The sequence below is a fragment of the Stylophora pistillata genome, chromosome 13 (genome assembly GCF_964205215.1).
Source record: "Stylophora pistillata chromosome 13, jaStyPist1.2, whole genome shotgun sequence".
In the NCBI taxonomy this organism is placed as follows: Eukaryota; Metazoa; Cnidaria; class Anthozoa; order Scleractinia; family Pocilloporidae; genus Stylophora; species Stylophora pistillata.
The window spans coordinates 16,868,527-16,880,915 of record NC_142531.1 but is presented as its reverse complement, the minus strand read 5'-3'; the positions used below and the strand labels follow the sequence as shown (position 1 = coordinate 16,880,915).

The window sequence follows — 12,389 nt, the reverse complement described above, 5'->3', positions numbered from 1 at the left end:
CTCCTTTTGTTCGTCTACCAGCATTTGAATTTGACCCACACACGTCAACGGTGAGTGACAAATGAGCCTTGGTCTTCCCAGGGAAGACTTCCATAAGGATATAGCGCGCCTTCGTGTTTAAAACTATTCTAGATTTCACTCGTTTATCCAAATACAAGGACGAAGACACTGAAACCATCTGGATTGATTTGTTATCCCACTCGCAAAGGTTACTCATCGGCTGTGTTTACGGACCCCCTGACGCTTCATTATTCTTTGATAAATTCCACCGAATCTTGGATAAAGTTTGGATGACACGCAGAAACGTTGTTATCGCCGGTGACTTCAACTCTAACAAGCTCTCCCGTACTGGTAATGGTAATAAATTGAAACGTATCTTTCAATCCTTCAGCTTTCGCAACATTATTAAGGCGCCTAGACGAACTTCGGAGCATTTTAACACTTTGATAGACCTAATTCTGACCAATAACATCTCCAAGGTTTCAAGTTCTGATGTGATTAATTACTGCATTCCTGACCATAAGTTCAACTATGTTGTTTACAAGTTAAAGACCAGAAATCCAAAGCCTATTGTGAAATATATTCAAAATTTTAAAAATGTGATAAAAAATCCTAATGATTTGAAGCATGACCTGGAAAGTGCTCCGTGGTGGGTTTGCTCTACCTCTGACGACATAGATGATATTACTTGGGCCTGGGATTGTATGTATAATGACATAGTTAAGGGTCATGTCACTTTACGCAAAGCCAAAGTTAGAAAGTGCTCGCTGCCCTGGATGAATGAGGAGATCCGGAAAGAGATGAATAAGAGATATAAACTTTTGAAAGGTGATTTTATATACTTTTAAGCATTTTATTTTGTTGTGTTATATTATTTCAATTAGGCCCTTGTAAATCTCAGTTTTTTGCATGTATATATATTGTTTTCTCCCTGTGCATAGCTTTTATTCTTTTGTTAATATCTTTTGTGTTTGCCAAATTTTGATTGTGTATAGTAGGTCCACATCAGCCCTTCGGCTGCCAAACAATCTCAACCTACTTATCAAATAAAGTTTACCTTACCTTACTAACCAGCGAAACCTCACAAGGCACGATAAACGATTCACCTTGTCACTTTCAAAAGCGATCAACCACTCCTCTTGGAGTTCTTACTTTTAGCAATCGTATATTTTAAATACTTTTACACATTGCTGTCGCTTGCCACAAATTTCAACTTAAACTTCGATTTTTATAACGCAAATTTTGATTGGTTTATGCGTTGTCAGAGCGTGTATTAAGAAACTCGATACCAATCACGAAGCAAATAAACAACATTTTCTTTCCATGGAATTTGTTGTGTTATTGGGGAGAATTGGCCATAAAAGCAATAGGAAACGTTTTTCGTGTTTAATATGGTAACAAGCAGATGAAAAAAGAGAGAGGATCTAGCTTGACCCCTGTTTTAATGTTCCCACCAATAGCGTAGCTCCACTCTCTGCATATAAACACACACACAACCCACAATTCCTCCATTTACTCTGACGAAGGGCTAACGCTCGAAATGTGAGCTTTTCAAGTCTTTACGGTGGCCAATTCACAATTTCAACTTTATTGATAAAACCGAATTTTCTTTTTACCCTCACCGACGCATCACCACAATTTCTTCAGAAACTTATCCCCTATTTTAATAGTTTTAATATTATATTATTAATATTTTAATAATTATCAAAGTAATCAATAATTGATACTTCTCTTGGGAAGGGTTTCGAATATCCTGTTAAATCGTTCTCTTCTCGTCCTTCTGACAGATTCCTTAATTATGATGAAACATTGACTTTATAAAACGTTCGAGCGTGACTTACGTGACAGTCCTGGTAATTTGGGACTTAACAAGTTAGTCTCGTGCACTGGATAGCAGAGAAACCAAGATTTCAACCGGACTCTGTAAGATTTTAGGTTCTGTCTCTCAGTTCGGTCTAAACTTGTCTACTGGACGACTTATTTTGCTAAGATCGACAAATGTCCAGATTTTTGGTGTCTTTATAGAAAGCGTTTATTATAGGCAAAGTATTATCATTGAGAAATGTCTAGTCAAATACTAGTATGTGGCAAACTTTTTTTGTTGCTTCTTTCTTTTGGACACCTGGTGTCCACTTACGAAGTACCACACTTAATCAAATGAAAAAAAAAACAGGGTTTCTCGCCAGTGTTTTTGTAGTTTGATTAATTGTTTTTGTAAGCGGCTGTTATGATACTATGGCATGTTTGTGTTATAGAATGTTAGTGAATTTTCGTCTTCAGTTTTCCTTTTAGTTATCATTTATGTTTATTTTTCAATTGTCATTCGTTTATTTCTCAGTAGTTTTCACCGTTTTATGATCACTTTCGCGATTAGCAAGCGAATGCAGTGTCAAAACGCGTCGTTTTTACTGTGCCAACGCAACATTGTACACATCGTCAGCAGTCAAACTTCTCCAGGGAACAAAGCGAGTCAGGTCAAATGTCGCCCAAGGCTATATTGATCAGCCTCAGTATTTAACGGTGTTGCAACGAAGAATCAATCAATAGAAGAGCTCGTTTCTGCAAATGTCTTTTGTTAAAATCATCCAATCACATAGCTGAATAATACTACTAGAGTCTTCTTTAAACCATACTGCAGAGGTTTATAGAAGAATTCAACTTCTTGAAGAAATCCGAATAGTTTAAAAACGTGATAACCAGCTGAACAATGACGTGCAATAATGCTTTTCCAGCATTTAGACTGAACGGTCAAAAATGAAAACGGTTCAACTGTAATTCCCATATAATGATATGAATCACTCGTTGAAGCCAGCTTCTCTATAGCTCACGAATACAGCTACTTCCGACTCAAAGCGAAAATTAAACACGATCGATGTGAAATATTAGTTAAATTGATAGAAGCAAGGCCAAATTAGACAGGAGTACCAAATTATAAACTTTACGTTTGGATCTTTAATTTCAATAACAATAATAATAATAATAATAACAATTTTATTTATATAGCGCTAAAATCCAATAATTGTCCAAAGCGCTACCTAATCACAAAATAAAATATAAAAAATATATAATATAAAATATCTACAATATACAATATAATTCAAATATAGCCTAAGTTATCTACTATATAAATCAAAAACATCTCAAAACAAAACGAATCTCATAACCTATATGCTACCTTAAATAAAAAAGTTTTAAGGGATTGCTTAAAAGTTGCCACTGAAGCACATTTCCTAATCTCTAGAGGTAAATCATTCCACAATTTAGGTCCTGCAATAGAGAAAGCTCTGTCTCCATATGTTTTCAATCTGCTTCTTGGAACCACTAAATATTCTTTACATGAAGAACGCAATGACCTAGAGTATGTTTTAAAATTCAAAAGGTCAGAAATATAAGAAGGTGCAAGGCCATGAAGGGCCTTGTATACCAATAAAAGGACTTTAAAAGTTATTCTAAACTCAACTGGTAACCAATGAAGATCAATTAAAATAGGAGATATATGAGCATGCCTCGGTGTCAATGTGACAACACGAGCTGCAGCATTCTGAACTGCCTGTAGTCTAGCTAACAGATACTTAGGAAGGCCGTGTAATAAGGAATTACAGTGATCAATTTTCGAACTAATAAATGCATGGACTAAGATTTTACATGTATCTTGGCTTAAGTACTTGCGGATTTTAGCAATATTTCTCAAATGATAGAATGATGATTTACAAATGTTCTTAATGTGCTCCTCAAAACTAAATATGCTATCAAACTGAACCCCTAAATTACGAACAGAGTCGCGAGGTGCAATGCACTCAGAACCAACAGTAATGTGACCGATGTTAGGCATGGGATGGAATCTAGAACTGATGACTACAAGGTCCGTTTTGTCCTGGTTTAGTTTAAGATAGTTTCTTATCATCCATTCATCAATGTCCCTCACACAGCATTCCACTCTCAACTTAACTTGTTGGATGTCATTCAAGCTGGTAGATTTAAAGGCAATATATAATTGGGTGTCGTCAGCATATAGATGGTATGATATCATTTCTAAATGGCATGATGCCGATAAATTCTGGATTTTTCTATGAATGTCAATACATATTAGAAAAATGCAACAGCTATTATATATCACAGCAGACTGAGACGGTCTCTATAGTGATATATCGATGTCAGAAGCAATGGTCAAATTGTAATAACCAGGTTAATGTAAAGTAGCCTGCGATAATATTTGTCTAAATAAAATTACTAACCCTCCCTCCCTTTCAAGAAATTTGCAAGGCCCGAAAAAGTTCAAGAATTGTGGGTTTTGCCACACCTTGCAAGTGAAACCAAGGTTTCCCATCTTTTTCATTAACCTAAAGATGGGAGTAGTTCAATGAAGGGCGGGAGGGGGAAGGTAAAAGGCCACTAAAGCGCTGGAGGCCGGAGAACGTGGCACGGAAAGTGGGAGCTGTGACCGCCCTGTGATCCTCCCACTCTAAAGGCCGTACGGAAAGATAGACTTTCTACTCCTCTAAACGGGTATTAGTCTCGGTCAGTCAGCTGTTAACGTTCATAATAATGAGGTACTTGATCTATCAAGCACCGATACTTATAGTTCAGCTATCATGTTTGGATTATTCAGCATGATTTCATAACCTTATAAAATCATAATCCTTTAGATAATTTTCGCGATGGAAAATTTGCTTGGCTCACATAGTAGGGTATGATCATTCTCATATGAAAACGTTTGATACTGGAATAAGAAATGATCCCAGAATACTAGAAACCCTCGCTTTTTTATCACAAATTTGGCGTTGGAAAATGACTATCAAGTAACATGGATAGAGAGGAAACTTATCGCGATCATGCCCTTCACTTCTAGTTTCAGCTCGGAAAGCGTCAGTGAACAGCATGTAGACCCTTTATCTAGGGTACCGAGTCCCGCCAGATGTATTCCTTATCCCGTTTCCTTGCCGCTACTGCTTTACTCTGCTAGCTGATTGCCGGAGTCAAACGTTCAAGAGATTTTCTAAGATGTATCTTAAGCTAACATTTATTTTTACTCGTTGGGGTGGTTACAGAAACAGTTGCTTAACTACTTTCCTTTAGGAAAGTTACATAGGCCACATCCAAAAAAGGGCACCGTGTGTATTTTCCGCGGAATGATCAGAAAATACGTGGAAACGAGAAGAAACCGCTGATGGCCATAACAGCAAAATTTAAAAAGGCAAAAATTAAAGGCAATTGTTAATATGAGCATGCGAACAGACATCATCTCCTTAATTGCAATCTACAAGTGACTTATTGAACAAGAGTCAAAATGATGCCACCATAACTTTTTCCACTTCATAAAAATCATACAATAGACATTTTTCCTGGTCCTATTTTGAGGTTCATGTATTCTCTTTTCTCGATATTTCAAGCCGGTGTCCAAGAAAGGGTTTCTGTAAAGATGCTACATCAAAATCAGTCCTATAATACCGTACTTAAAAGGTTCTGTTGACTAATCCTACGAAATTGCTTTGGAAAAAACCCTTCCAGACTTAGGTCGCTCGTTTAACACTTAAATTGTAATGATTGTACTTTACAAAAGGGCATCATGTCAACAATGCTCCGTGCACATGGTACAATGTAATTTTTTTTCTCACGCTTTGTGTGACTCCCAGGCTGCTCGGATATGCCGGTAGATTTTTAATTTTAGTTGTTAAATTGAGTTGTCACGTTGCTGGCGCTGTAAACACATTTTTCTTTCACCACTTAAAAATTGCCTACTAAATCACAGTGACACTTCTGGAGACGGCCTCGTTTTCGTTTTGACAAATTTAACAGACGAGACTAATGAACCAGAACATCATTTAAAATTGTAATTTTTTTGAAGGATAAAACATTGCCCGAGTGCCTAAGCAATACGTCCATCGGAAGAACATTGGGAAAGAAGAAACACAAAATATCCAAATTTATCTCCGGATAAATATTTCAAGATGCCGAATACACAATAATAAAACATCAAAAATTGCCTTTCACTTCAACTAGAGGGTGAGAAAATATTTAGAGTCTGTTCTCTACTTATTCTATTTAATTCATCCATCCACAAGTCTCTTGGCTCTGTTTCCTTAGAGTCATCAGTCGCCATTTAACTGTCAAGGTCTTTTTTCCTGCAACGAATGAAAATAAGAACAAATTATAAAACAAAATACAATCACAACAGGCGCAATAGGAAAACGTAGGAAAACGAATGGTTTCCGCTTACATGTATATCTGATTGATGGTGAGGCCCTTTCAAGAATCTACATTTAACACCAAACAGAGAGCGTCAATTGTTACTCTCCAAAACCAAGTAAATATCAAACTAGCCTTTATATTCAAGGTCACAGATGGTTGGCTCTAATCATTAGCGACTGGTAAGCCATAGCCACCTTCTATTACCTTTTATGAATGAATCTTACCTCAGTTCGTCAAAATCGAGCCTCACATCACCTCCAATCAGCGTAAACGAAGCCCACTCAGACACTTTGGTAAAGCCGTTATTTCTCATCCACTTCATGGCCTGATGAAGAGATTCACTGGCACTTTCTCCTTCAGCAAGATTTTCGTAGAACCGACACATCAGCTGCTCTGTTGCTGTGTCTGGAATGGCCCAAAGTGCAACTAACACCGACCGAGCACCAGATCCTAAGAAAGCACGGGCAATTCCAATAACTCCCTCAGCTCTTATCTGTCCACTTCCACTGTGACAGCAGCTAAGTACCACCAGTTTAGCTCTGACTTTCACTCGTGAGACATCAGCCATCGTTAACATGTAAGCCTCCTTTGGTGGGATAACATCTCGACTGTTGAAAGGAGGAATGGGGGCGAGAGCAATTTCTCCTCTTTCGGCGTTGCCATGGGCAGCGAAATGTATCAGGCTTACTGAACTTATCCTTTCGAGAACTGCCTGCTTCGTTGCTTCCTCTTCTACCAGGGGCGGAACGCCCACGAGTTGTCCGACCATCTCCGCTTCCTTTTTAGCACCTGGCAATGGCAGCAACCAATCTACCTTGGGATTGCCTATTATCAAGGCACCAGTGTTGCTGTGATAGTCCTCTGGACTGTCTTGAGTGATCTTGAGTATCGTCAAAGAAGGAATGACACGGATCCTATGCGTCTCCGAGAGGTATTTGGCCCCCTCTTTTTCACTCAGGGCGGCAAAGGGAACTTTGTACAAAGTACTGTGCGGAACAATAATAACTTCAAGCTCCTCAAGCAAATCATAAACTGGGGCAATAAAGATTTTGTAACACAACGATAGACTTGAAATAACTTCTTCGTCCTCCTCCACCAGTCGCACCCTTGCTAAGCTTTTTTTCTCGGCGGTAAGAGGTTGCGACTCAATCATATTTAAAGACCGATCTTCACAGTCTACAGTAGGCAAAATACCAAGACTCCGGAAGTTATCAGCCAAAAATTGACTCAAAGGAAAGTTTCTGGACAACCCAGCCTGAACGAGATTCTCTTCTTGTGATATTCGTTTAAAATGAATGGCTCCACTTGTTTTTAAGATCCACAAATGCACGTCATTTTGAAAATAAGAAATGTAAAGACAAGTACAATTCTTTTCCCCTCTCAAAATATTTTCAATGCCAAACCAAGACTGTGTGTTAGCAGAGATGTGCGTTTCAACCGAGTACTTCTCTGCCATCAAGTTCGATAAGCCTCTCGCTCGACTTAACTCTTCAACATAAAGAGCATCACGAACATTTCCGGTGACACAAAGCAAAGTACTTAGCAGCTTGTAGGGAAAAATTCCTGAGTCTTCCAGAAATGATGTTTTGAACTCATCAGTGCCGCCCAAGAAATACCTCATCTCCTCATACTTTTCAATACATATATGAAGACATGAAAGGGAGTCTTTGATTTTGTTTTTTAATAAATACAAAACGGCGTAACCATTCAAAATATGGAACTCTTTTCTTCTATCTCCAGTATTTCTGGATATGGATAATGCTTTCTCCAAGTATACTTCCGAAAATTCATAATCTCCGAGAATTCTATACATTGTTCCAAGGTTTGTAAGATCTGCTGCCTCCCCTTCCTTATCACCAATTTCAGTTCTGATGACAAGCGCCTTTTCGTAATAATCTTCAGCCATGTCGTATTTCCCGAGCGACTGAAACACATTACCTAGGTTTCCGTAAGCTGCTGCCTCTCCTTTTTTGTCGCCAATTTCAGTTTTGATGACAAGCGCTCTTTTCAGATACTCTTTAGCCTTGTCGTATTGTCCGAGCGACTGAAACACAGTACCTAGATTTCCGTAGTCGGCTGCCTCTCCTTTCCTGTCGCCAATTTCAGTTCTGATGACAAGCGCTTTTTCGTAATACTCTTTAGCCTTGTCGTATTGCCCGAGTAACTGAAACACATTACCTAGGTTTCCGTAGTCGGCTGCCTCTCCTTTCCTGTAGCCAACTTCAGTTCTGATGGCAAGCGCTTTCTCGCAATACTCTTTAGCCTTGTCGTATTGCCCGAGTGACTGAAACACATTACCAAGGTTTCCGTAGTCGGCTGCCTCTTCTTTCCTGTCGCCAATTTCAGTTCTGATGGCAAGCGCTTTCTCGCAATACTCTTTAGCCTTGTCGTATTGCCCGAGTGACTGAAACACAGTACCTAGGTTTCCGTAGTCGGCTCCCTCTCCTTTCCTGTCACCAATTTCAGTTCTGATGGCAAGCGCTTTTTCGTAATACTCTTTAGCCTTGTCGTATTGTCCGAGCGACTGAAACAGAGTACCTAGGTTTCCGTAAGCTGCTGCCTCTCCTTCTTTGTCGCCAATTTCAGTTCTGATGACAAGCGCTCTTTCGTAATATTCTTTAGCCTTCTCGTATTCCCCGAGCGACTGAAACACATTACCTAGGTTTTCGTAGTCGGCTGCCTCTCCTTTCCTATCGCCAATTTCAGTTCTGATGGCAAGCGCTTTTTCGCAATACTCTTTAGCCTTGTCGTATTGCCCGAGTGACTGAAACACATTACCTAGGTTTCCGTAGTCGGCTCCCTCTCCTTTCCTGTCGCCAATTTCAGTTCTGATGGCAAGCGCTTTTTCGTAATACTCTTTAGCCGTGTCGTATTGCCCGAGTGACTGAAACACAGTACCTAGGTTTCCGTAGTCGGCTGCCTCTCCTTTCCTGTCGCCAATTTCAGTTCTGATGACAAGCGCTTTTTCGTGATATTCTTTAGCCTTCTCGTATTCCCCGAGCGACTGAAACACAGTACCTAGGTTTCCGTAGTCGACTGCCTCTCCTTTCCTGTCGCCAATTTCAGTTTTGATGACAAGCGCTTTTTTGTAATACTCTTTAGCCTTGTCGTATTGTCCGAGCGACTGAAACACAGTACCTAGGTTTCCGTAGTCGGCTGCCTCTCCTTTCCTGTCGCCAATTTCAGTTCTGATGACAAGCGCTTTTTCGTGATATTCTTTAGCCTTCTCGTATTCCCCGAGCGACTGAAACACGTTACCTAGGTTTCCGTACTCGGCTGCCTCTCCTTTCCTGTCACCAATTTGAGTACTGATGACAAGCGCTTTTTTGTAATACTCTTTAGCCGTGTCGTATTTCCCGAGTGACTGAAATACAGTACCTAGGTTTCCGTAGTTGGCTGCCTCTCCTTTCCTGTCGCCAATTTCAGTTCTGATGACAAGCGCTTTTTCGTGATATTCTTTAGCCTTCTCGTATTCCCCGAGCGACTGAAACACAGTACCTAGGTTTCCGTAGTCGGCTGCCTCTCCTTTCCTGTCACCAATTTCAGTTCTGATGACAAGCGCTTTTTCGTAATACTCTTTAGCCTTGTCGTATTTCCCGAGCGACTGAAACACAGTACCTAGGTTTCCGTAGTCGGCTGCCTCTCCTTTCCTGTCGCCAATTTCAGTTCTGATGGCAAGCGCTTTTTCGCAATACTCTTTAGCCTTGTCGTATTGCCCGAGTGACTGAAACACAGTACCTAGGTTTCCGTAGTCGGTTGCCTCTCCTTCCCTGTCGCCAATTTCAGTTCTGATGACAAGCGCTTTTTTGTAATACTCTTTAGCCGTGTCGTATTTCCCGAGCGACTGAAACACAGTACCTAGGTTTCCGTAGTCGGCTGCCTCTCCTTTCCTGTCGCCAATTTCAGTTCTGATGAAAACCCCTTTTTTGAGATGCTCGATAGCCTTGTTGTATTCCCCAAGCGAATTAAGCAACGCTCCTAGGTTTCCGTAACACGATGCTTCTCCCCTTTTGTCGCCAATTTTGGTTGTTAAGGCAAGGGCTCTCTCAAAATACTTTTTCGCTCTTACGTTTTCGCAAAGTTCATAAAAAATATATCCGAGTCTTTCACAGGCGTTTGCTTCTCCAATCTTATCACCAGTTTGTCTCTTTATATTTACCGTTTTTTCATAAAGTTGTTTGGCTTCAATAAACCTCTTTTGACTCTCAACTATCCCTGCTAGGGCCATGGTTATATATCCTTTTTCTACTAAGGCACCAGACTCGTTGCATAGGACGAGAAGTTTCCTACCGTATCTTTCTGCATTCATGTAGTCGTCGATACGAAGATAAGCGCAAAGGAGAAGTTGGTAGATGGTGCTGTAACATGGTGAAATAAATTGGTCTTTGCTGTTCTGGTTGGTGTTATTTAGCAAAATCAAGCATTCGCTGAATATTTCAGTAGCCTTCTGAACACGATCTGAGTTTAGCAGGAATTCGGCAATAGGGATGCCTATGCTCAAGGAAGTTATCATGGTTTCTATCGTTAGGTTTTCCATTGCTATCCTTTCCTGTTATTTGATTCAAATTAGGGAAACATTTAATTTTTAGTTACACAAGTCAACAAATGACTAGATAGTCTGGATTTACTATGAGTCACAACGAAAAGGAAGCTATATGTAAACTTGAAAAAACTGGTATGGTCAACTTTTTTTAGTAATATCGACTTAGAATAAGAAATAAATGGAAAATGGACTTGGATTGGGAAAACCGAAGAAATCAAGCGAGTAAATTCGGTAAAACTTATAAAATAACCTTGACCACAGATTTTTTGAAAACGGACTGTGTGGCTGTTACGCTGTGAAAGTAAACTGTTATCCAAGTGATTTCATAGCATAACCAAAGTAAAGCGCGCGCTCTGATTTGTTAATTCAGCGTCCACCATTTGCCCATGGGTGTACGCTGCTGACGTGAGCAAATGCAAAGACTAGTTTTCCGCGTGCGCTTGTTTTTCTAGTCACGTAGGAATTGTTTAATAAAAGAAAACTCTTTTGCTGCAATGTATCAATATTATGTTATAAAACAAATGGTAAACGCCACAGTGTACACTATTAAGTTATGGATGCACGTGGGAGGTATGCTAAGCACTCAAGAAGCTAGAGTCGCTTTCGGCTATCGCCTCGCGCGACTTTTACGCTTCCTTCCTGCTTAGCAACCTCCCGCGTGCATCTATAACTCAATAGTGTACGCTGTGGTGTTTACCATTTGTCATTGGATCTAGCTTTGTCGTTCTTTCATCTTATCACGTGATGTAAAAGTGAAACAGCATTTGTTGTTGCGTTTTCTATGAGAATGTCCATCACGTGTAATTACGTTAAATAACATTCATCAAGGCGGTAAGTAAACAACCTTTAGTGCTACATGCTTCGACAGGGGTAAAACAAAATAATTACTGTCAATAACATTAATCAAGGCGGTAAGTAGACAAACTGTAGTCCTACATGCTTCGACGGGGGTAAAACAAAATAATTTGGTTTAGTCAACTAAGTTGTTAATGCAAATTGGCCATCGTAAAGCTGACGTTTAGAGTGGGAAGTCGATGAAGTTGGATCGCCAGTATTTAAGTAGTCTCAGATTCTCATGGAAAATTAAAACATCTCTCTTCGTGAGCGTGTAGTGTCATTTTCTGACTTATCTTCTTCTTCGAGATTCAGATGCTTTGACAGACACGCAAAAAAAAATTACAGATTACTCTCTTTGGAAAAATCTGTGCCGCAGAACGCTAATATCCAAACTGTCACGAACAACGCAACACACTTGTGTTACGCACGTGATTTTAGTGTGTAATTTAGTTAATCATCGCTATCTTTCGCAACCCTGTAACCCGATCTTTTCACGACCTTTGTAACGGAAACGACCTTAGGAAGCTTTAAGATACACCACAGGCGGCCCAAGCTCTCTTTGAGAACCACACAAGGAACACAATTTGCATATCGATTTATAAGGATTTGTATGGGATTTTCTACAAGATATCCATAGAGATAGTTAAAAGTGGAAATATTGGAGAAATCTTTTTTGCCTTCACACAGCCAGCAGGAATTATAACGTAAGCTTAATTATAGTTTATCCTCTGCCGCTTATTTCGTTCGTTGACGGACAGTTTTCACTATTCACAGCTATTCCGTTGCGTAACGCGTAAATTTTTTAATGTTGTAGTTTTCA

General features: G+C 39.7%; 1 protein-coding gene across 2 annotated transcripts; it reads right to left on the bottom strand.

Annotated features, from left to right (window-relative positions):
* Nucleotides 1–5,004: 5,004 nt before the first annotated feature.
* On the bottom strand, nucleotides 5,005–11,174 carry LOC148717886 (uncharacterized). Of its 2 annotated transcripts, XM_088742154.1 has the most exons (2): nucleotides 6,414–11,174; nucleotides 5,005–6,122 (listed from the first exon to the last, which is right to left on the bottom strand). In XM_088742154.1, exons 1-2 carry the CDS (start codon nucleotides 10,724–10,726, stop codon nucleotides 6,101–6,103), a joined length of 4,335 nt encoding a protein of 1,444 aa, XP_088598280.1. In that variant the 5' UTR covers nucleotides 10,727–11,174; the 3' UTR covers nucleotides 5,005–6,100. The 2 variants fall into 2 exon arrangements, with proteins under 2 accessions (XP_088598280.1, XP_088598281.1); XM_088742155.1 differs by lacking the exon at nucleotides 5,005–6,122 and having other exon boundaries at nucleotides 6,410–11,174.
* Nucleotides 11,175–12,389: the final 1,215 nt, after the last annotated feature.